At 47.4% G+C, this 25582-nt stretch overlaps 1 protein-coding gene across 1 annotated transcript in view; it reads left to right on the top strand.

Annotated features, from left to right (window-relative positions):
* The window catches only part of BNIP1 (BCL2 interacting protein 1), a 28200-nt gene extending 11723 nt beyond the window's left edge, over positions 1 to 16477 (top strand). Inside the window, exons 6-7 of the mRNA XM_032334898.1 lie at positions 10442 to 10557; positions 13109 to 16477. Coding sequence (XP_032190789.1) covers positions 10442 to 10557; positions 13109 to 13141 — 149 coding nt within the window. The 3' untranslated portion in view covers positions 13142 to 16477. The remainder of the gene's footprint in view (positions 1 to 10441; positions 10558 to 13108) is intronic.
* The last annotated feature ends 9105 nt before the right edge of the window (positions 16478 to 25582 follow it).

Here is a 25582-nt window from a genome sequence, read left to right as displayed (position 1 = left end):
GAAATCCAGCCTCCCCACTATTTATAGCCCCAGAGGCCCTGGGAGGTGTAACATAGAGGCAGAGGGGAAAGTGGAAAGAACATGGACTTTGAACCTTGGTTTTGAGTCTTGCCTCTACTGTAAGGGACTATGTGACCATAGGCAAGTTACCGTTTGTCACTAAGCCTCAGTTTCCCCACGTGTAAAGTGGGGGTGATAGTCCATGTAGACATTTGTAGAGTCAATATGAGAATCAGACAAGAATGTAAAGTAACAAATGCAGCTTCTGTCTGACTGGACAGTGGGCTTCCTGAATGGGGCCTCCTCCAGGATTCTGGGCCCTGAGGTTTCCTGCCGCAAATGGGCTTCAGTGAAAGCTGGCCTGGGTGTCGGAAGTTCTGTTTAGATCTGCTTGAGCAGAGGGAGGGTGTGAACAGTACGGCTTCAGTTATGAAGTGCCAGATTGTCACAGGACCAAGTGTGTAAGAGATTGGCTACACACCTCAGACTGACTAATGAACACATTCTAGGTTAAGAGTGTGTGTGTGTGTGTGTGTGTGTGTGTGTACATGGTACAGATACACACTTCTCTATATATATCATTCTTAAACAATTTTTGGCCTCAGAAGACAGTGCAAAATGTGCACGCATGTGTCTTATTTATAGTCAAATTAAAGCTGAGAATAAAGCACAGATGGGAAATTCCCACTCAGATTCCAGCTGTAAGTGCAGCAGATGGATGTTATCAATTTAGGATTTTCTTGTCTTAACATTTTTCTTTACTGCTTCCCACTAATTGTCAACATCCTCCTTACAATATGGGAATGTGTGGGCTCTGTACTCCTTAAAAAAAAATCTCCCTTTGACTTTATTCTTCTTTAACTTACTTCCTTCTCCAAATAGGTTGAATTTGAAATGTCATCAGTAGCGTTATGTCTTGCAACCCCTATCACCCAGCCACGGGGATTCAAAATCATCCCCAAGTGGGCTGGCTGGGCAGAAAGCAGCCATTGCCATGTTCAACCGTGAGGGGGCAGTGTTCACATTTGCTCTACAGTCTTGCTGTGTTTAGGACTCCCTATCAGTATACATGGAATATTTTTTTTTTACTTTTTAAAAAAGATTTATTTATTTATTTGACAGACATCACAAGTAGGCAGAGAGGCAGAGAGAGAGAGGAAGAAGCAGGCTCTCCACTGAGCAGAGAGCCCTATGTGGGGCTTGATCCCAGGACCCAGGGATCATGACCTAAGCCGAAGGCAGAGGTTTTAACCCACTGAGCCACCCAGGTGCCCCTACGTGGAATATTCTTATGGATTTTTTTTTTTCCAGATACCAGACTTTGAAAAAAAAATACAAATGTACAAAGTTTACCTATATAGCTTTTGGGAGATGTTTCATAAATGATTTTAATTTTCACTGTTAACAGGCAAACTTATATTCCACATTTTGCTTAGATGACAGTCGAGGAGTTAAAAGGACAGAGCAGCTGTCAAGAGGTTGTTCATTCAAGTATTTACTGAGCACCTACTTTGTATCAGGCATTGTGCTAGTGCACTCAGTGAACAAAACAAAGATTCCCTGTCGTCATGGAACGTACAGTATGTGGGGGAGGACAGGCAGCTGATAAACAATTACAATACTAAATCATTCATTCTGTTAGAAAACAAATGTTTTAGGGAAAAGTGAATCCGGCTAATGGAGACCTAGAATGTAGGTGTGGGGATAGGTATGCAGTATTAAGGCGGATGGTCAAAGAGGGCGGCCTCATTGAGGTAAGATCTGAGCAAAGGCTTATTGAGGAGGGAGATGCCTTACCCATGTGGACTGCTCAGGGAGGAGCGGTCCACACAGGGGCCAGGTGGAGCTAGTGCAGAGGCTTACAGTGGGAGCATCTGTGACACTGATTTACCATCAGAAATATATATTTGGTGTCCCCAGTCCTGGCACAGAGCTGCTAAATCCCTTGGACTTTAGTTTACTACAATGAGAGTGATAAAGGTTTCTTCTGTTGTCTTCATGAGGCAACTTTTGGAAAGCACTAAGGATGGGGCTAGTTATCAATAGCCTCAGAGGAGGCTCTGAGGCCTCAGAGGAGGGCAGAGGGGCTAGAGATGGAGTCCAGTCACCGATGGCCAGTGATTTAATCAGTCATGCCTGTAATGTAATGAAGCCTCCACAAAACCCGAAAGGACTGGGTTCAGAGATCTTCCAGGTTGGTGAGGATTGGAGATTGAGGGAGGATGGCACACTTGGAGAGGGCATGGAAGTTCTGCATCCTTTCTTCATGCCTTGCCCTGGTATCTCTTCCATCTGGCTGCTCCTCAGTTACAACCTCTTGTAATAAACTGGTAATCTAGTCAGTAAAATGTTTCCTTCATTTCTTTGAACATCTCCAGCGAATTAATCAAACTAAGAAGGAGGTGCTCATGGGAACCTCTTATCTGTGGCCTATTGGTCAGAAGCCTCCATGACAACCTAGACTTGAGATGGGCAGCTGAAGTGGGGGTGGGGGTGGGCCACAGTTTTGTGGCACTGAGCCTTTAGCCTGTGGGATCTGATGACCAGGTAGGTAGTGTCCAAATTGAGTTGAATTATAGGACTAGAACTCCAGCTAGAATGCTTATTGGTGTGGGAAAAAACCCATACATCAGAAATGTTTCCATGCACATACTGGAGCATGACTGATGGGGGAACAGCAAGGAAGCTCATGTGGCTAGAGCAGAGTGTGAGGAGTGGTAGAGAAGTGACACAGGACATCAGCCAGAGTGGGGAATCATGAAAAGCCTTGTAGGTCATTGGAATGATTGAGCTTGTACTTTGAGGGACATAGGGAGCCACTTGGGGCAGAGGAGTGACTTGATATGACCTATGTGTAGAGAACAAAGTGAATGAGACAAGTGCAGAGCAGGGTGGCCAATTGGAAGGACGATTGCACATGTCCAGGTGACAGATTGATGGTGGCTTGTATGTGGCTGAAGCAGCATAAGTGGTGAAAAGTAGTCATATTCTGTATATATTTTGAAGACAGAACCAATGGGATAACATTTCTTGAAGAAATGGTATCATTCTTGAAGGAATGAGAGCTAAAATTATGACATTCATTTTTTTTTTTAAATGTCCCTTTAATCTGTATGCCCAATCTGGGGCTTGAACTTAAATCCTGAGACAAGAGTCTCATGCTCTACCAAGTGAGCCAGCTGAGCACTCTAAAACTATGAAATTCTTGGCCTAAGTAAGTAAAGGAAGGAGAGATCTGGAGTTGGGTTTTGGACGTGTTGGGCTCGAGATGTCTGTTAGATCCCCTAGTCAAGATGCCAGGTACACATGTAGTGATGGGAGTCTGGGGTTTGGGAGAGCAGTCAGGGCTCCTGGTATAAATGTGGAAGAAGACACATGGATGAGATTTAAAGCCATGAGGTTGGAAGAGAATGCCCAGAGATCTGAGTGTAGATAAAGAAGAAATAATGACCCAAAAAAGAGGAAACAGCACATGAGAACAAGGAGGAATGCCCAGAGACAGAGGAGCCACTCTTACCACTTAGACTTCTTAGGGAGTCTGTTCTTTTAATCCCCAAAACAGGAGACTTTCTGTTCTACAAGAATCTGTTTTTCATAGTTGTCTTCATCCATCCTTGTCATTGTCACTGTCATCATCAAAAGCATCTACTGTTGAGTTCCCGCTGTGTTAATAACCTGAGGACTGCACCTAACTATAGCACCCCTCCCTCTTGCCTTTAAGGACAACACAGAATGACAGCGGTTGCTGTGCACTGGCTGCCACAGGGGACCTGTGGAGGGAGAGAGTAGTCCTCTGCGATGGGACAGGGACGATGATGCCTTCCCCCCAGAGCCACTGCTCTGTCTTCTCCCCTTTACTGCTCAACTTCTACGACACAGTCTGTTTCCTCACCTTCCACTTCCCCGCCCACCTCAGTCTGATTTCTGCTATAGTCACTCTCCCAGAAACAAGCCTCCTTGGGGTCATCAGTTACCTCCAGGCTGTTCCTCTGAAGGATGTCTGCCCCCACCTACCTCATCCTTAGCATTTGTGGACCATGGTGGGCATTCGTTCCTCCCAGAAACCTCCTGCTTCTGCGATACCACCCTCTCGGTTTTCCTCTTGTTCTCTGGCAACTCCTCCTCACTCTTCTTTCTTCACCTTCTCTTCATCCTTTAAGTGCTGGCTTATTAGAGCTGCTTCCCTCTTCTTCTATGTATTCCCTCACAGGCAAGGTCATCCTTCTCCCCCCCCACAGTTTTAACAATCATCTAGAGAATTGCTGTCAATAATTTCAAAGTTCTGTCTCCACGACTGACTCTCAGGTGAGCTCCAGTTCTCTCTCATCTCCACTCAGATGTCTCTGTCTCAGAATCCTCCACTTCAGGAGGGACCTCTCCCTCACAGGCACTGGCCTGGCTCTTCTCTGGCTTCCCTGTCTTCCCTGACACACCTCCCATTTTCCCTCCCATGGCTTCCTTTTCCCTTCACCAAGCCATCTGCTTTACACCTCTTGCCACCTGCCCAAGAGATGAGACTTCATTCAACAATTCAATATTGTTCTGAAGGAAGACAGATACAATGCAGTTAGTGAATTCAGGAGGACAGAAGGCTCCGCTGGCTGGTGGCAGTTTGGCAGGGTGACCCAATTTGGATATTTTTCTAAAGAAAAAAAAAAAAAAGATAGTAAATGTAAAAGAAGCTTCCTTTTCTTCCTTGACTAATGGTGGTCTCCCCTGGGGCCCTGCCTTGGGTTTGCCCAAGCTGTGTTTCTTCCCTAAACAAGGGCAGAATAAAAATAGCTGGGGGCTAATCTAAGAGATACCAGCCTGGAGTCTCAGCAGTTGTCAGGAATGAAGGGCTGCAGGCTGGGGTGAGGAGAGGGGTGGCTCTTATCTACCCTCCCAACCGCTCCCCCAACCCCAGTCCCCAACAGCAGAGCCCCAGGGCCTCTGGTATTGGTCAACTTGGATTCTCAATGGCCTTACTGTATACAAGGTCCCATTTCTGCCCTTTGGTTACAGAGGGGACTGGGTTCTAATTGTAGTCTTCCTGGCCATATGCCCCTGGGCAGGGATCATCCCTCTGTTGTTTCCTCATCTGGAACACAGGGATACCCAAGAGCATTGACCTCTTAGGGGTGCTGAGGGATTAAAGGACAAAAGTCACCCAAGGACCCACAGTGGAGCTCACACAGTCACCCCGATGGCCATTGCATTCATTCCCAGATAAATGTGGAATGACCTCATTCCCCTTTCTCTTTGGAGCTTTATTTTGGGGGAAGTGGTGGTGAGGTGAAGAGGATGCTGGGGTTAGCAGGGAATCAGGCCCAAGGATGGAGCAGAGTTTCTCAGATGGCAGAGAGCTGAACGGGACAAAGCAGGTGGTGGCAAATTGGCCATCTTTCTCAAAACATTAGAAAAAAAAAACACAATGGGAAGAATTAGCTCAATGTAAAATGTTCTGTTTATTATTATTAAATCTTTGCTCTTCTCTCTCCCCTCCCCCGCCCCCTGCAATCTTGTTCACTGGCAAAGAATGCCCCTGGGTGAAATGAATCTATAAGGTAGCAAATGAATATGGACTGGAAAATGAAGAAATGGTGAATCAATTTTAATCTGGCAGCTTGACTGGTAGGAACAACAGGGGACTCCTGACAGAAATGTCACAGTATCTAAGAAAGGAGTTCTTAGTTTGCAAAAGATGGCTCGGCCATTGCATTCTCTGCCACTACCTGAATAGGTTTGCCGACCAGTGGATTCAAGAACTGAGGGGAGGTGCGCTGTTAAGACTCTGCAAGCTCCTGGCTGCCTTGTTGAAATGACCTCAACCCACTCCACCCCCAATCCATTCCAGAATGGTACCGCTTGTGTGCTTCCGCTACACTCTGTGCTGGGATCTAAGGACAGAAGAATGAGATTCCACCTGCTTTGCGGAGCCCACAGCCTGTTGGAGACAGACCTGGAGTTAGATAGTTACCCCAGAGGGTGGTAAGTGTCCTAAAGGGAGCCACAGGGGCCTTGGGGAGCACAAAGTGACACCTCCTTTAGACTGCTTAGAAGCAGCAAATGGCAGTCAAAATAAAATTAATAATAAGCACTTCTAATGAGGTCCAAAAGCAGTGCTTGGTGAGGTGTTCAGTAGGTGATGATGTTAATAAATTTACTGAGTGCTTACTATGTGCCAGGCACTGCATTATTTCACTTAACTCAGGAATTCTACCACTGGGTAGTGTTATTACAGCTGAGGCAACCAAGACCCAGAACCGAGACCCGAGTCCAGAAACATACCCAAGGTCACACAGCTGGTGGAGCTAGAGTTCAAAACCAGCCAGCTAGGCTCAAGAGTCGCTAGACTTCCGACAGGAGGGATAAGAGAGGCCCACAAAGTTCTGGGGGCAGAGGCCCATTCGTGCCAACGCCGCCCAGCAACCATAATGATCTAAAGGGGTAGGTGGAGATGGAGGACTTGAGGGTGCAGGGTTAGCAGACCCCTGTGTGAGGGCGCCTGCTGAGCCCGGTCAGCCCAGGAGCTTCAGGAACGGGACAGTCGCATAAGCAAAAGAAAGAATTCGCTGGCTCACTTAATGGTAAGTGGCTTCAGACACACCTGGATGCAGATGCTCTACCAAGGATGTTACAAACTGGTCTCCGTTGGCCCCTCTCTCCACTTGGCTTTCTTCTGAGGTAGACTCTGACCAGGTAGCAGGTTTCTCCCTTCCTCCACGGGCAGCTTCAGCCGTATATCCACTTTGCTTGGAGTCCCTGAGAAAGAGCCTTTTTCTTAAGAGTTACTGAAAATCCGTCAGTGGCTCCCTGCCCGAGTCCCTGGGGCCAGGGAGCCAGGATGTCCTGATTGGTGAGGCCCTGGTCACATGGCCAGCGTGGGTGTGGGCGTGGCATCAGCCCTGCCTGGACCAACCACAGAGTGGGACGTGGGAGGGGGTGGTTAGTGCAAGGAAATAAGCGCAGTTGGGCTGCTTTTTTGCGGGTACAGTCGTGCTCACGCCGCAGGTTGTGTGCGGGTTGGGGCTTATTTCCTTTGTAGGAAGGAGCATCCTTTAACCGGTAGATTGCTTTATTAGGAAAGCAATACATGTTCATTGCAGGGGAATTAGAAAACATTTAAATTAGAAAACATATTTAAGCAAACTCCTCCTTCCAAAGGAGATATGAATTCATATCCAAAGATTTTATAATCCTGTCTAGAGAGAATTGCTGGAAATATTTGGGAGTCGATGCTGTATTTTTTTTTTTCTTTCTTCTTTTCTACCTTCGATATATATATGGGATCATGTTATATATCCTGTTTTTTTGGGGGGGGGTTGCTTTAAAAAATAGTTGGTCAAGATATAATTTATAATAAACTGCACATAATTAAACTGTACAGTTTGATGATGTTTGTCATGTGTACCACCGCAATCAAGGGAATGAGCATATCCGTTACCTCCAGAATGTTCTGGTGACCCTTTGTAATCTTTAGCATATGTGCTGCGGAAGTGAGTTTGCCGCCACCGCTCCCATACTTTCTCCAGAGGCCTACTGATCTGCTTTCTCTCACTGTAGACTCCATTGTATTTTTCATCACCTTATATAAATGGATCATATATGTATTATTTGGGGGATGTGGCTTTTTTCACTCGGTATAATTAGCTAATTATCGACCTTTTACCTTAGTATAATTATTTGAGTATTATTTCATTTGTGTTGTTAAATGTGTCGATAGTTCCTTTGTGTAGTGGAGTACTATTCTGTTATATGGCCAAATCACAGTTTGTTTATCCGACCAGGATAGTGGACTTGCATACCCATGTTCATAGCAGCATTATTCACAGTAGCCTAAATGTGGAAGTAACCCAAGTGTCCCATCAATGAATGAATGGATAAACAAAATGTGGCTCTACGTACAATGGAATATTACTAAGCCTTAAAGAGGAATGAAATTCTGCCACACACACTACATGGATGACATATTTTGATGACATTATACTAAGTGAAATAAGCTAGAGGCAAGAAGACAAACACTGTATGATCTCACTTACACAAGATGTATTTTTTTAAAGATTTTATTTATTTATTTGACACACAGAGAGAGATCACAGGTAGGCAGAGAGGCAGGCAGAGAGAAAGGGGGAAGCAGGCTCCCCGCTGAGCAGAGACCCCCCCCCCAACTCGGGACTCAGTCCCAGGACCCTAAGATCATGACCTGAGCCGAAGGCAGAAGCTTTAACCCACTGAGCCACCCAGGTGCCCCACAAGATGTCTTTGTAGTCAAATTCATAGAGACAAAGTAGAAGGGTGCTGCTGTTGGGGGAGGGGAGAATGAGAAGGGACAATGGGGAGTTGCAGTTTAATGTTTAATGGGGACAGTGTTTCCATTTAGGGTGATTTCAGTTTAGGAAGAGTCTGGAGATGGATCCTCGTGATCATACAATAGTGTGAATGTGCTTATATGCCACTGAACTGTATAATCCAAAAGGGTTGAATTGATAAATTTTGTTTTATGTATATTTCACCCCCAAAAAATTGTCCTAAAGGAGAAGGGTGGATTTCCTGGCAATGCACGGGAGTGGCTCCAGACCTGAAGGAGAGCTGTCGTAGCCTGGCAGCTGTGGACCTGAGTCCTGAACAAGTCGTGTGTCGAAGCACTTGTGGCCCTAGCAAGTGCCCCTGCTGCCTCCGATCTCTCCTCTTTGGAAGGCTTCATCCTCTCAGCCTCTTCACGGCAGAACACGTGACCACTTGCTGTTCTGAGATTTAAGAAGACAAAACTTTTCCACATTTAGAAAGAAAGATACTAGGGAATGATTCATGGAATGCAGACACCAAAACCCTCAAAGTCACGTTCAGAACTCCCTTTTTTATCCTCATATCACACCTCCAAGGTTGTGGCCATTCTTTTCCAAAGTGAACTTTTCTTTGACTCTCTCCCTTTTCCTACTGCCCCAGTTAGACTTGGGCTGGCTTATTGCAATAACTTAATTTATTAATTTGTTTGAGGAGGGCGTGGGGGCAGAGGGAGAGAGAATCTGAAGTAGGCTCCATGCCAGTGTGGAGCCTGACATGGGGTTCAATCTCAGTCTCACAACCCTGAGATCATGACCTGAGCTGCAATCAAGAGTCAGATGCTTAATTGACTAAGCCATCAAAGTGCTGCATGCATTAACTTCCTGAGGTCTCTCTATCCTAGGCTCTGAGGGATGGGCTTACTTAAGATGAAGAAACTTAGCACATTTCAAGAATGTGTGGGTAAATGGAGAGGAAGGTAGGCAAGGTCATGAAGGAGGTGAGGGGAGAGGGTTCACCTTGGGAAGGGGGTTCATGTTCCACTGTAAGAACATTTTGAGAGAGTGTATATATGTGTGGGGACATCTACTGTCTTTGGTTTCTCTTTCATGAGGGTTCAAGGTGGGGTTAGGGGTGCCGAGAAGATGGACAAGATAGGAACTCATGGGATGGTGGGTAGGATGGCCAGTAGTGTTGGAGCTTTGTGGAGGTTCTGGGAACCTTGGTTCAGGAAAACGCTGTGCAATCATTTTAAAAGATGTTTGCAAATTTCTTGACATTCTTCCCATCAAAAAGTGTAGTCTAAATCCTCTCCCCTTGAATATGGGCTGACTTTCATGATAATCTTATAATAGCAAACTGCAGTGGAAGTGATGCTGTGTGACATCTGAGACAAGATCATAAAACAAGATAGTGTCCATCTGGCTCTCTTGGGACACTCACCCTTAGAACCAGCCACCATGCTGGGAAGATGCCCTGGCCAAACAGGGAGGCCATTTACTGGTGTTAGAGCCCAGCTGAGGTCTCTGCTGACAGCCAGCATCGAACACCCATGTGAATGAGGAGGACTTCAAAATGACTCTGGCACCAGCTACCACCTGACTGCAACTGCATGAGCACAAGAGGCCCCAAGGAAGAAACGTCGGCCGAACCCAAGGATCCCCAGAATCATGAGACAAGATAGCAACGGCCAAGTGTCATTTTGCCCCACTGTGTCCAGGGTCATTTGTTACACAGCAGTAGAGAGCTGGAGAACGCTGCCAGTCTGACCTCAGAACATCAGCTCCTGTGGTAGACATTGTCCTTATTGAAGGGACATTCATGGTTTGATGGTAAAGTGATTCATTTCATGGTAAAAGTGATATAGGGTCTTGTGAGAAAACTTGGAAAACAAAATCAAAGAAGAAAAAAATTACCTGAAAACCTACTACCCAAGATAACCCCTAGTACATAATAGCCCCTCAATAATATTTACTGGGGAAATGAATGAACCTGATGACCGCCCCCCTATCCTGCACCTCATCCATTTTGGAGCATGTAGGTTGTTTGCAGGTGTGGGGAATGTTAGGTTTTTGACCTCTGGATTTCACATGCTGAGCGAGATGGAAGCAGGGCATGGTGAACCAGTTGGGCAAGCCATTCTAAGGTTTGCAACCTTAACATTTGTCTTTCCCAGGTAGAAAAGCATTTCCTGGAGCCTTCAGCTTCCTCCCATCTGGGGCGTTGACTCACCCCAGCTCAGAAAAGAGATCGCAAACATCTTCCTTCTGGAAAATGGATTTACGTAGGAAGGTGAGCTTTTAGGGATAATATTTATATCCATCTTTCAGTCGTGCTGCTCATGTTACTAGTGTCACGCTGACTTCAAACACTTCTCCCCAGTAAGCATAGGCATTGCCATCAGCTATTCTCAGGAACAAATGTGGTCGTGTAATCCCAGGGCCTACAAAGAATGTGGCGGCAACTGAAACCAAATTATTTAACCATTTTCTGAACCAAAAACCAGAAAGCAAATAGCAGGGGTACTTTTGAGCAGATAATATTAGTGACCCAGAATTTTATCAATCCTCTGGCCAAAATACATCTAGTTCCTTTTGACTTGAGAGTCCACTCACAAGGTTAATGTTTTCCTTATATATTCTAACACACTTGACATTGCTTTCTTCTGTAGTGTCTTGTGGTGATGAAAATGGTAGAAGCAGAGCAGAGTTTAAGGGAGAGGCCTCCCTGGCTAACCAGGTGTACTTTCCTCCTCTAGAGATAGGAAATAGGTATAGCTAAGCACAGATGAGGTTATTTGGTTGGGGTAGGAAATTGTCTGAGAGAAGGACCCATATTCCTTTTCCTTGGGCAGGAAAGGATGTCCCTCTCCCCCAGCCTCAGGGTTGAGAGGCAGATGCCCTGGGGTAGGCATCTGCTGTGTCTTTGTGTCATACATCTCTTCCCCTTCAGCTGGGAATATCCCACCTCCACCAATTTTTCTTTGGGGAACTACCCTTTCCTACTCTCAGTCCACATGGTTAGAGTAGAGTTCACAGAACACTTGATACCAGGGGTTGGAGATGTGACCTGGACAATCAGGGTCAGATTGGCTCAGTGATTGGCTCATGTAACCAAAGTCAGGCAACCAAGCATCAATCCTGGGATGTTTACTGGAATTCTCCAGAAGGAAACATTCTCTTTCTCTGGGATTGCTAAGCTCATAGGAAGGGACCCTGAAACTACTATCTTTGGGGAAGTCTGTCTAGATGAGAGCCGAGATACAGAGGGATAGAGAGATAGTATCTTTCTGACATAATTTAAGCCCCAGGATCCAGCCATGCCTGAAACCAGCTGTATTTCTGGTCTTCCTATTTAGGGCCTCCAAAAATTAAATTATTTTACTTTGGCTTCTGTCACTTATAACTCAAAGGGCCCTTACTCATAAAGCCCCTGTGTACTGGAGGAGGGAGAAATTAAAGGGGGAAATTGGCAGGCAAACCCCCTTCCCAAGAAAGGCTTCCAGACAAGGGCCCTCCACATCAGTATGGCCTAAACCATAACAGTTTTTGTCCAGACCTTTCCCGACAAAGGCTCCAGGCCCTATTGGCTTTGTAGTTTACTTCGACCACCAGTTGTTCAGTTGACTGTGAACTGGTCTTAACCTAGAGTTGGGATGTTAATTGCCCCTAAAGTCTGGGATTTGGCCCTTGTTGACGTTAAGCCTGACCCTTGGCTTACCACAGGTTGGTGCCCCAAGACCAGGCCCTACTTGACCACAGAGATGAGACTAGGATGCCTGCTTCAATCTGACCATTGACCAAGAATAAAGAAATTGGGTATCAAAAGCTTTACCAACCCCAGTGTGTTTCCTGTTTGGGTTGCAAGCTCATTACCATCATGCAGCTTCCCCACCTTGTCACTGGCCCCCAATGCCCAAACCAGAAACTCAGCCTCCTTCCCATCTCCTTTGTCTCTGATCTCTTCTGACTAGTCACGAGCCCCACTCCACTTCCACAGAAATACTTGATGTGAAGAAACGTAACCAGATTCGAAATCCAAAGAAGTTCCTGTATTATAATTGCCAAATGAAAGAAAAGAGAGGTTCTTTAAATGTAGTTTTGAGCATCGTAAATTTTTTGAGATGGCAAGACAAAATTTTCTAAACCTTTTTTTTTTTTTAATTTAACTACTTGTGAAAACAAAACCTCTTGGCAGTGCTGACTCTGAAGAATTTGAAGCACTCGTCATTAAAATAGCGATTGTAGGTGGCCATGAGCCTGAAGCCTGACACGAAAGTTACATTCATGGTAGGAAATTCTCAGTCAGACTTTTGACAATATTTCATTCCATTTTCCTTTTTTTTTTTTTTAAAGATTTTATTTATTTACTTGACACACAGAGATCAGAAGTAGAGAGGCAGGCAGAGAGAGAAGAGGAACCAGGCTCCCTGCTGAGCAGAGAGCCCGATTCAGTGCTCAATCCCAGGACCCTGGGATCATGACCCGAGCCAAAGGCAGAGGCTTAACCCACTAAGCCACCCAGGAGCCCCTCCATTTTCCTTTTAAGTAAGTTTTCTCCTCTTTGTAATTTATTTTAAAATCAGAGTTACGTCATATGAAAGTGTGATGAATTTTTTTCACGAAGCTCCAGAGAGACAGGTCTAAAACCCCTCTAGTCCGCTGCAGCTGCCATAGCGAAGTTACCATCTTGGTAAAACTACTTTCTACCCTTGGTGGGTCTGATGTATCTCTTTAAAAAGTCTGACAACTAGGAATCCAGAAGCTTGGGTCATCGTTACTACCATCATTTTTCTAATCTAGACCCAGCACACTCAGCGTTTTCTCCCCTGTCCCCATCTCAGGATCCCACTGAAAGCCTGCAGCTAGCCCACTAGGACAGTGAGAAACAAAACCATGTCAACCACGGAGTTTAATGTTGTTGCGTGTGGAATGAAGGTGCAATGCCTGTCTCTTCTCTACTTTTCAAACTGGTAAGGAGAATAGCCTGATTATCTCTTGAATCATACTGACATATAGATATGCTCTCGTATGCAAATTCTATGTGGAAGAAGCCCCATTTCCAAAACCCATGTGAGAACAAGATGATTTCCCTTTAGAAAAGTGACTGCACGGCATGTTAAAACACAAAATCTGGAGTCCTTGCAGATTGTAACTCCTTGGCAGATGTGTGCCAGAGAACAGAGAAGCTTAAAACTACATGTTCACTAGGGCACTTATCCCAGAGAAATGAAAGTTTACATCCTCAAAGAAACCTGTAGATGAGTATTCAGAGTGGCTTTAATAGCTCCAAGCCAGAAACAACTCAAATGTCCTCCAACAGGTGAATGGCTAATCAAATTCTAGTATATCCTTGCAGAAGAACACTACTCAGCAACAAACTGTCCATCTGTGCAACAACCTGGGTGGGAGTCATGGGAATGATGCTTTGTGAAGAAAGCCAGCCTCAAGGGTCTGTGTGCCCTCTGAGCCTGTTGTTGGAACAGTCTCGAAATGACAAAACTAAGGAGAAAGAGAACAGATTAGAGACTGACAGGGGACAGATGTGGGGGGCTCTGGCTGTGAAGGGGTAGCATGAGGGAATTCCTATGTGGGGATGGAATGGGTCCATGTCTTAATTACAGTGGTGGTTATACCAGTCTATCCTGGGATAAGATAACACAGAAACATACCCGCAGGCGCGTGCGCGCAAACACACACACACACACAAGAACATGTAAAAACTAGTGCAGAATAAGATCAGTGGTCTAATCAACCATACTATATCCATCTCCTTTGATGCTGGACTACTGCTCTAGAAGATGTTACCACTCGGGGAGGCTGGGTAAAGGGTCCATGGAATCCTATATACTTTTTTTGCAACTTCCTGGGAGTCTATAATGATTTCCAAATACAAGGTTTTTGAAAACCCTAAACATTAGGGATTACTACAGAAGAATATAAATCAGAAAAGAAGGCTTCTCGCTAGACTCTGGGGTTCAGGTTACTTGTGCTTGACTAAGTATTGTTCAGGGGCACAAGTCCAAGTGCAAAGTGTCATGTGCCTTATGTACTTATGAATTTGAGTTGTCTGTTCCCCCTAGAAAAGGTCAGGCTGCAGCTCGTCAACTGAAATGAGACATGGCTTTAATTCCTGGACTCTCAGTCCCCCTCCCCCCAGCCCCACAGTCATCCATTTGGTTGGAGACTAGAGGTCACTGATGGCAGAAGTACATCCCTCCTGTCTCACTTCTCACCCTCCTGGCAGGGGCCATGGATCCTTTCAACAGAGTGGTCCTTCCAGGTATGGCCCCCTGTGTGCTTCTGTCTTTCCCTTGCTGGGTGTGGTACGCACTCAGGAGGCCATCCATTGCCCCCATCATTGGCTTGAAAGGCAGCCCTTTCAAGGAAGCAGACAGAGCTCAGCTGTCCGTGCCCTGAGAATGGTTATGAATTGGGGCGGGAATTCTAGAGAATCATAACCAGCCCCGATTCCCATGCTTAGGGCCACTCAAACCACCTGGCTTTGAAGCCCCAGCTGGGGTGTCTGTGCAGCTTCCAGCAGAGCAGAGTTCAGGGAAGGAAAACAGATGGCTGAGTCTTTAGCAGAGGACAGGGGACAACATCCTCAGGCCAAGAATCCAGAGCTCTGGATGGGTTTCAGCATCCCCTGGGGAAGCTCTGAGCCTCTGGAGGAATAATCCAGGGATGCTGCCAGCCTCAATGGCACCTTTGGGAGGTTAGAAAAGTGTGCCCCTTTGGGGGGATGGTTATGGGTCCTCAGCCCACAGATGGACAGCAAGTGGCATCTCCTGTGAGAGTATTCAGCTGGTTCAGGGAAAGGCGGATGGCCAGAGGAGAAGGTTGGAATGTAGGCTGGGACAGGCTGTGAAGAAGGGCAGAGGGCTGGGTGTTGTTGGTCAAGTGAGGCATACCCTAAAACCTAGACCTGAGGAAAATCTGGTTTTCTACCTAGTGGCCATAATTGACTGTGGTGGTTTTGAAACACAGCCATGGGTCCACTGACACTTCTCTTTTGGAGTAGTGTCTATGTCCTTAGGCTCCATGTCCTTCTTCTTGAAACTCTGAAGGTTTGGGACTGTTTTGATGATTGGAGTACAGTGGAGGTGATTCTATATGACTTCTAAGGATAAGTGATGAAAGGCTGTACAGCTTCCACCTGGTTCTTCTGAGCCCTTGTCCTTGGAAAACTGAGCTGCCATGTAAGAAGTTCAATAATGCTGAGACCATCATGCTGTGAGCATCCCAATCCACATGGAGAAGCCAATGTAGATGCTTGGGTTGTCAGTTCCCACTAGGGCCAGTCTTTGGGTCATCCCAGCCTAGGTACCAGACAAATGAGTGAAGAAGGTTGCAGGTGGCCCCAGCCCCTGGCCATTGCAGTCTTCCCAACTAGGGCCCCAGACATCATGGAGTAGAGACAAGTCATCCGCACCGCGCTTCATCTGGGTTCTTGGCCCACAGGAGAGTTACGTGGTTGTTATTGTCTTGTGGCACTCAGTTTGGGGTGGTTTGTTACACAGCAATAGATAACTGGAACTTCATCAATAACCTGAGTAAGCCAGAGGTCTTAACCTCAATACTTTCACTTGGGCAAGGCATGAAGTAAGAATGTGAGAATGGGGCCTAGTGAGGGAGTAGTGGGGCCAGCAAAAACACTGTACCCAGCAGGGAGCACCCACCTGATGGCCCTGGGGTGGAGCCTTTGTGGTATCTGGATTAAACCAGTGTCAACTTGGTGAATGTGAATGAAGAGTTGGAGCACACCCCAAATTCCAACCAACGTCACCTGGGGCGATCCCAGGGAGGCCCAGCTATTGTATGAGACTGTATTTTGTGACACAGAAGTCTCACCAATTCCCATTTAGAGAAACAAACTGGTAATCGCTTCAGCCATGAGGATAGGATAGAGCAGCCCCCACCCCGAGGCGTCACCCCACAGTACCTCCGGACCCTGTCCATCAGGGAGAAGTGGGTCCTCACCTCCCTTGCCTCTGGTTGCTGCCTCACTCACAAATGCCTCTTCATGATGGGCGTGCCCTTGTCCTGTCACCCCTGACCCAGGCTCTTCACCAGCCTACCTACAACCCCCACCTCTGGACCTCTAGGCCTCCACATCTCCACATTTGTCCCCATGATCTAGCACAGTGTCTACACATAGTAGGTACTTGTATATGAGTAGAAGCCTTAAAAACACAGAAAATCACTGTCATACAATTCTAGAGGCTAGAAGTCTGAAATCAAGGTGTTGTCAGGGCTGTGCTCCCTCTGACAGCTTGAAGGGAGATTCCTTCCTTGCTTCCTCTAGCTTCTGGTAGTTGCCAACAATCTCTGGCATTCCTTGGCTTGTAGACACGCCACTCCAGTCTTGGCCTACACCACCACATGGCCATCCTCTCCCTCTGTGTCTTCATGTTGTCTTCCCTTGGTGTACAGCTATCTCTGTGTCCAATTTACCCTTTTACTAAGGGCACCAGTCATACTGGATTACCCTAATGACACATCTTCATTAATTATGTGAACAATGGCCCTATTTTCAAATAAGGTCACATTCTGAGGTACTGGGTGTCGGGACTTCACATATGTTTGTGGGGGGCAAAATTCAACCTATAACAGTTTAGATAACACAAGTCCAGCCCTGAGATAAGAATCTTCTCCCAGGATGCTGATCAAAAGCCTTCTGAGACAGCAGGATAAGGATGAGAACCCAGTCTGGGGGGTTCACTAGGTGGCCAGTGGAGGTACCCCAATGCTTTAGCTACCCCATAAGCTTATCATCCCATGTTAAGGTGCCCCCTTTTATTGCCTTTCAGCACATCTCTTCATAGGGCAGCACTCACTACCATATGTCATTATTTTCTTCACTATAAGCTCCAACAGGGGCAGGGTCCTTATATCTTGTTAACTCTTATATCCCCAGTTCCCAGCACAGTGTGTCAATAAATTGATGGAGTGCGTACATGAACGAATAAATGAATAGGGACTTGTTGGAGGGAAAAGAGATTTCAGAAAGTTCCCTTTGAACCACTGTGCAGGGGCAGAGACTGAAATCGAGGGGACCAAGGAGGTGGGTGCAGCCATAGGCTGGTGCATAGAAAGCATCTGGAAATTGATTCATGGAGGTTTCAACCGGAAAACAAAATTGCTGCCCATATGCCCCAGGATGGGAAATGTAGAACAGCGTGAAAGCAGGCAGTGGCCTTCCCCTGGCTCCCTCCTTTCAAAGTGTGTGATGATGAAAGATGACCCAGTGAGGCTTGTTCACCCACCCCTTTCCAGACCTATCTTGCCCATTATATCCTTCCTTTCCAGTCTGCAGCCAAGGTGAGCAGGGATAGGGAGAGCAGAGCAGACATGTACTCAGCAAACCCTCTTGCAAGAGCTAAGATAATAAATGGGCCAGTGGGTGCTAAAACCAGTGCTTTTGCCACTACCCTGTGGTCCTTTCCAGAGGAAGACCACCCCACACTTCCCGGTATACTCCCTGAGACAACAGATCCTTGTCCATCCCACGGGCCCTGTTTGCCTGTGGCTGTAGGATGGGGCTGGTCTTCCCACCCAGGACTGGGCTCTGTGGAGATAAGAGGGTGGGGACTGTTGGGCTGGGTTGGACTGAGTGGCATTTAGGGATGGGAACAACTCTTATGCTGGCCAAGGCCCAGCTGGGGAGGGACCCCAGGTGACCATAGCGCTCAGGAACCTTTCTCGTAGATTCAGAGTGAGGATAATCTGCAGACAGCCAATGAAGGTTGATAAGGCCCTGGGATGAGACAGCCTTAGACATGGCCCCTGAGCCCCAGTGGCCTACCTTGTTCACCACATGTTTATCCAGCCTTGGGCAGAGGGTGGGGGAAGGGAGGAAGAGAAGAAGGAGGAGAGGGCAGGTACAGAGGCTGAATGCTTGGGTTCTTAAGTCAGACTGCCTGGGCTTACACTGTGGCTCTCACTGTGGTGCTGCCATCAGCACACTTGCCGTGTCCTCTTATACTGGCTTTTTGCAATTCCTTCTTTGGGTATCAGTTGGCTGTGATCACAATAATGCTGCATAACAACAATAAAACCACTGAACCTTGGTGGCACCCAACAATACATGTTAAATTAACTCTGTGGCTCTTCTGGGCCCTCTTGGTCTGGTGGGGGTGGGCTGATGTAGGCTGGCTGGCCCACTCCATGTGTCTCTCCCCTCCTTCAACAACCAGCAGGCCAGCCTGGGCTTGCCCTTTTCAGGGAGAAGGCAGAAACACAGGCACACAAGACCAGCCAGGCAAGCGAAGTACCCCTCCAGCCTCTGCTGCCTGTTCATTTGCTAACATCCTATGGGCCAACCAATCACAAGTCACATGACCAAGTACAGCGTCAGGAGCCAGGGACGTCTGCTCTGCCCGTGGAGGTAGGGGGATGAGAGCAAATACATGGGAATAATAAGCAGATCCACCACACATCCCCTCCACACTGTGAGTTCCGGTGGGATGCTTATTGACTGCTGGATTTCTAGTCCCTGTCATAGGGCTGGACACAGCCTAGGTTCTCAACAAATGATAATAATGAAAGCTAATATATGAGAGCCCTTAATTGTAAGCTAAGAGGACCTACGGTGTGCCGGGCACTGTGCTAACAGCTTTATTTCTATGTTCTCATTTAAATGTCTTACTGTGATGTAGGTCCCGATAGTCCCATTTTACAGATGAGAGCACAGAGATCTAAGGAAGCTAAGTGAATGGCCCCAGGTCACATGACTGTGTAAGTGAGGATCAGAACACAGTCTAGACAGCCTGGCCTCAGATCTGAGCTCCTACAAACTATAAAATGAGCCCGAGGGGGAGATGCCGAGCTTAGCTGTGGCAGGTGGCAGTGGCATGGTAGAGAAGGCATACTTGCCCTAGATTTGAAGAATGGAGTCAGGTTAGGGAGTGCATTCCAGACACAGGGAAGGGTATATGCAAAGGCACCAAATTTCTGACTGAGATATGTGGGAGATGAGCGGGGTTGATCAAGTGACAGAAATTGCTCATTCTCTCCTCTTTGTGCTGTAACAATTTTGGGGTGGGCATGAGCATAGACACCAACTTACCTACATTTGTCAGCCTTCCTTGCAGCTAGGTAGGTACAGTGAAGCAACTATTTTCAGATAATGGGACAAGAGTGCAAGTTCTAAGTGAAGCTTCGAGATTGTGTCCTTAAAGGAAGACAAGGGCCCTGCTCTACTTTTCCCTTGTCCCCCTGACTAGAATGCAGATGGGACAGCTGAGCCGTCTCAGAGCCTGAGGTGCTTGCTGCATATTGAGAACAAATGGCAGAATAAGATAGAAAAGAACCCAGATTCCCAATCCCATCAAGTCATAAATTGGAACAAACTTGACCTGAAAGAGAAATAAACTTCTCATTTGCTTAAGCCATTCTAGTTTGGGGGTCAAAGGCAGTTATAGCGCCTTTGATCCTAACTAGAGTGTCATGCAACTTCATTGTACCCTGCAGAGGAGTTTACTTCTAGCCCCAGAGCAGGGGATCCAAAGGCTTAGAGGCACCAGGCCAGCCATGCCGATGAGTAAAGCACACTTGGTACTGCTTTTCCCCAAGAAATATCTGCTTTCCTGTTTGAAATACAGGATCCTCTTCACCTAGCTTTAACTTTTTCCAGTTTTGCAAGACAAGGCCATAAGAAATCTTTCTCTGTTCTCAATTCTACTCTAGGAGGAACAGCTAGTGCCACCTCATTGTCAGGGACAATAGGGAGTGGTGGGGACTGTAGTGAATTGGAAAGCAGATGCCTCCGTCAAGGGGCAGCTGCTAATGCAGCCTCTCCTAGTGGCTGCCTCGGGGACCATGAGCTCCCCTGGCCAGATACCTCAGTTTTTCAAATTTAATAATCTGGGTATTTAAATCTAGCACCGTCTGTGTTGTGGAGGAGCACAGAGCCCCCCCGAGAGAGCAGCAAGCACAGAGCCTTCACAGGATAAGAGTGCGGGTTTGGTGGACAGTCCCGCAGCCCCACAGCTCCTCCAAACAGCAGCCCGAGGCCAGTGCACATGAGGCCACTGGGGACCAAAATGATGTGCGACAAATTGCAGGGAGTCCGGACCCTCCCTGTCTTGAGCTTCACCCTTACAAGGAGGACGAACCACAAGGCATTTAGTTTCCAAGCTCCTGGCATAATCTTTACAGGTGTTACATAAATATTCAGGAAAATCACATACATTGTGTTCATTTAAAGAGAGAGTGAGAACCCTTCGTGGGCTAAACGTTGCAGTTTACAACCTCAACTCCAGTGACTGGAAAGCATGATAGAATTTAGAAAAAGGACCTTGTGGGGAGAGAATTGTGTGGAGAACTGACTGCAGAATGAGAGACAGGCTCAGTGTCCCAGGCTGGTAGGAGACAAGGTGGTGACCGTGGGCACAGAGAGGACCGACAGGTCAGGGCCCCCGGCTGCTGCCAGCGGGGAAGAGGACTGGCCTGCAGGCATCGGGCTGTGCCTCTCTGGGAGGCACTCTGGCTGGCCCTGTGTTGCGGGCTTGGGAAGGTTCAGGAGATGCTCTCTCAGGAGCCTCATCCCAGAAGCACCACCGCAGCGTCAACAACAGCCCATCTGGAAGCTACCCAGGAGCTCGTCGTGGGTGAGGGCGCAGTTCCCACGGTGTGGTTCCTACAGGGCGAGGCACAGGTCCCGGGGGCCTGAAGGACAGTTGTAGATGGTGCACAGAAAACATTTTCTTTTCAGTAGTTCGGTCCGTATTTTCCCGTACCTTTGGGAAGTGTGACTGGCATGTCAAAGCTGCGGTCTCGCGGGTATTATTGTTCAGGATCAGGCAAGTAAAAGCAGTGAGCCACCTAAGGTGAACTTAGGGAAACTGTCAAGCAAATAACCCCCTGAACGGGTGTGAGTGGACCTGGGAGAAACAGTGAAAGTGAGGCTCGAAGGATAGGGCTGGCTGGCCTTCCGGGTTCCAGTCCAGCCAACCATCTTTCCTTGCTTTTGGTTGTTTTGTGAGGGCTGGATGCCGGCTCGGTGTCTGTGCTCAAATAGGTCACTTACTGCGCACAAGTCAGCCTGCTCAGTCTTTTTTGTCCTCAGTTGAGGATAAGAAAGCCTAAATGTCAAGTACTGGCCCGGACACTGACTCAAAGCCAGTGTCTGGCTGTTCGGGACGGTGTGACGGGGGCCGTTCTTCTGTGAACAGCTCCAAGAGGCTGGGCTGGAGGACGTCTGGCTGGGCTTAGGGGCTGAGCCGGGCCCTTCAGGGAAGAACAACACTAAATGAGGTGTTGAGCACTTACCACAGTTGTTCTGAGGACCCTTGTGGGGACAGCCAGACTTTGTTTTGCTTTTCAGTGTAAAATGTGTTTTTGTTAGTTTTTCAAGGAAATATATGGTCATTCCAAAAATTCAAAAAGAAGGAAGGAAACAGACGCACATAATCCCACCAGAGCTGATCACCGTTAATGATAGCCAGATATTTTGGTCCAGGTTCATAATCTCAGAATCTAGTGGAAAGCATCTTCCTTCCTAGGAGAAATGTCCCTCCATATGTCCCGCTTCTCTGGTACCCCATCAGGCTGCCTCCCAAACATTAACAAAACTTGACAGGTCCGAGGACTTTTCCTCACTCAGAGATTGTTCTGGTTTCTACTTCTCGATTTCTGGTGTTCCCCGCTGTCATGCTCTGTTGTCGCTCCTCCCTTCACGCTGTCCTAACCCCATCGGTCCATGCCGCAAGGCTCTACAGAGCTTGGCCTGATAGCTTCGGCATTGAGAACACCTGACTTTCCAGTGCCTTCTGAAGAGGGCGATGCTCCTAGCCCAGCTCAGAACAAAATACACAGTGTTTCTGGTAAAGAGATTAGGAACATAAAAAGGAGCAAGTGTCTGGGCATGGGAGCTAATTGCTTGCGAGGCCTCGCCCACCGTGGGCCCTGCGGCTCACCCCACACTTGACTCCGGACCGCAGGTCCCAGAGGCTGTGGATGAAAGAGCAGAGAGGATGAATTCCAGCATCTTGATTTCAGCCCACAGCGTGGACAGCTGCTGAAGCAGGCCCCTGACTCCACCAGGGGAAGGCGGCTCAGCCATCTGGTTGGTGGGAGTCAGGGGCACGATTAGCTGCTTCTAAATGCCGTGCTTAAACCAGGTTCTCTGGCTTTGAAGATGATTCCTGTAGGACCAAATAGTTCATTTCCTTGAGGGGAAACACTGTCAGGTTTAAAAGCCATCATTCTCCAGGGAGGCCGGGTGGCTCTCTACTGGTCTGTAAACACTGTGAAGGAGGGGCTTGGTTTCTGTTCTAACAGCTCCTTGAGATTTACACTTAATGGGAGCAGGGTGGCACAGGAAACAGATGGGCAGTGGGGCCATCTACGGTCCCCAGACAATTTGGTCTCGTCATCTTTTGATTGTCATGTGTGCGGTTTTTTTCAACCAATGCAGCTGTGCTCTCTCCTGCTTAACTACTGTTCTTTCAATCAGGGCGCACCGTGCTCAGCCCTGGCACTGTGCCTCCAGAGAACACCCATCCATGTGCCATGCATTTATTGAGCAGCTACTGTGTGCCAGACGGTGTGAACCAAACAGAGCCCTGGAATCCAGAGGATAGAAGTGTGGGCTCTGGACCAAGCCTGCCTGGGCCCTGAGTTCAGTCCTGGCCCTGCCCCTTACTCTCCATGTCCTGGGCACTAAAATGTCAGGCCTGATCTGTAGCAGCAAGATAATGATGGCGTCTGTCTACAGGGTTATGGTGAGGATCAAATATGGTGTTGCAAATGCAGCCTGACTGTTCGTATTTGCTCCATGAGTATGGACTATGATGGCATCGTCCCCGCCTTCCATGGGATGTAAGTCTAGAAGGGATGACAACAAACCAATGCACTTGCAAATGTGTGGGACAGACTGGAGGAAGGGGCACCCAGCTTAGACAAGGGCTCAGGAAGGCCCTTTCTGAGAAAGCTGCTTGCAGGAGTGGGTGATGCTGCTGGCGATGTGGGCAGACCTTGACGCCTGGGGAAAGAGATCCAGATTGCCTACAAATACCAGGGAACACTGGGGGTGCCTTGTGCAAGGAAGTGACAGCATCCGACTTCTCAATCCCTGTCTGTGTGGACACTAGACCATAGGGAAATGTGTTCATTTTCTATTACCACAAACTCAGCGGCTTCAAACAATACAAGTGTCTTCTCTTACAGTTCTCGAAGTTGGAAGTTCTAACATCAAGGTGTCAGCAGGTCCACATTCCTCCTGGAGGCTCTAGGGAAAAACTTCTCCCTGCCTTTTCTAGTTTCTAGAGGCGCCCATCTTCATCAGCTCCCGGGTATGTTCACTGCCTCCTCTGTCCCCATTGTCACATTTCTTTCTCTGATTCCAATCCTGTCTCTTATAAGGCCCCTGGTAATGACATTGGGCCCACCGATAATCCAGAATAATCTGCCCATTTCAAGACTCTTATCCTAATCATACCTACAAAGGTTTTGGTGTGTGCATGTCTGATTTGTTTTGGTTTTCGTTTTTGCCATATGAAACAAAATGTTCACAAGTCCTGGGGATTAGGACATAGACATTATGGAGCTCATTGCAGGAGACTCTTATTCTGTCTAACACAGGGAGCAGGAATGGAAAAGAGGAGACTGGATAGGAGGCTGCTGTGATCATACATGCGAGAGAGGACGGTAGGCTGGACGCGGTGGGGAGCAGTGGAAGTGGAGAGAAGCAAGTGGAATTAGAAAGATTTATTGGTTGCCTGGCAGAGGGAAAATGGGAGATTGAGTAGTGTTCTGGCTCTTAAAGCTTTCTTCTGGAATTGACATATTAATATCACTTCTGCTCACAAGTGACATGGGCGTGCTGACTTTAAGGAAGTGGGGAAATGCAGTCATGCTATGTGCCCCACAGGAAGACAAACAGAGTGTGTGTGACTGCTACATCTGTTGTAGAGACCCTGAAGCTAAGGGCCATCTAAGGCAGCATTCATCCAGCTGGCTTCTCTTGCTCCTTGAAATAAAATCCCAGCTTCCTACAGTGACTTCATATTAGTTAATGATAGCCAAAATAGTGTGTGAAACAATCCCTTTCCACCAATCCGGTGGCTTAAAACCATCAGGTTGTATGTGTGTATGTGTGTGTGTGTGTGTGTGTGTGTGTGTGTGTGTGTGTGTGTGTTTCTTTCATACATCTTTGGGTTGGCTAGAGTTTGGCTGAGGTTGGGTGGGCTTGGCGTAGGCTCTAGGTTAGGCCCGGGCCTGCTCCAGGTGTCTCTCATCCTCCTTGAAGCAGTGGGCTGGCAGAAGCCCAAGACAGCAAGCCCCTCCATGAAAGCGTCTATCAAGCCTCTGCTATGTCCTATGTGCTAGCATCTCATTCATCAAAACAACTCCCCTGGGCAAGCCCAAAGTCAAGAGTCAGGGAAGTTCATGGACAGATGCAAATACCATACAGGGGAGTGAAGACTTAGGACCAATCTGCCCCATGTCCACAGGCTAACTTCTCTAACCCCATGTCTAGTCCTCTACCCATCCACTGATCCAAACATCCAAGTGCTCACTAAGCGCTGACCACACTCATTTCATGTCAAAGTCATTCCTACCGCAGGGCCTTTGCACAAGCTGCTCCTTCTGCCTTGAACTCTCTTCCGCAGATCCTTTCATGGCTGCTACATCTAAAAACTCAGGACTCAACTAAAATGTTACTTCTAATATATGGCCTTACCAGACCACAGGGCTTAAAACACCTCTCTCTCCCCCCATCTCACCCACTCCCAAGCACCCCTATCATGTCACCCAGCTGAATTTTTTTTCTTAGTACTACAACCTCATATGATCCCATATATGTATTGGTTTATTTGTTTATTGCCAGCCGCCTCCCCAAAACCCACAATGCATGATGGCAGGGATCACTGTTGGGCTCCCTAGTGCCCTACACATGTTTAAAAAATGTGTATCGAAGGAATTTCAGCAATGCCAGGAAGGAGCAGGAGGGAGGGATGAGGGCAAGGAGATTGAAAGGGTGATGAGTAAATTGCAGACAGTGATATTTTTTAATTCTGACCCCAGAAGTGCATTTCTTCATCTTGAAAGTGAGAATGAATGAATAGACTATTTCATTCAGGCAACACGTATTTATGACATGCTTGCAATGATGCAGGCTCTGTACCAGGGGAACCTCTTTCCCCCTAGGTTACCCGTGACTTAGCAACAAGACAGAATGGCAAAGATTTACAAATGCTGCACAGAAAACAAGTACAGGAGATTGTGAGTGTGCAAGTGTTACTGCTTCCCACATACAGGCTTCATTCATTCACTTATTCATACATTCAGCATATGTGAGCACCTACTAT

The sequence above is a fragment of the Mustela erminea genome, chromosome 3 (genome assembly GCF_009829155.1).
Source record: "Mustela erminea isolate mMusErm1 chromosome 3, mMusErm1.Pri, whole genome shotgun sequence".
NCBI classification, from domain to species: domain Eukaryota; kingdom Metazoa; phylum Chordata; class Mammalia; order Carnivora; family Mustelidae; genus Mustela; species Mustela erminea.
This window is presented reverse-complemented; position numbering and strand designations above follow the sequence as displayed.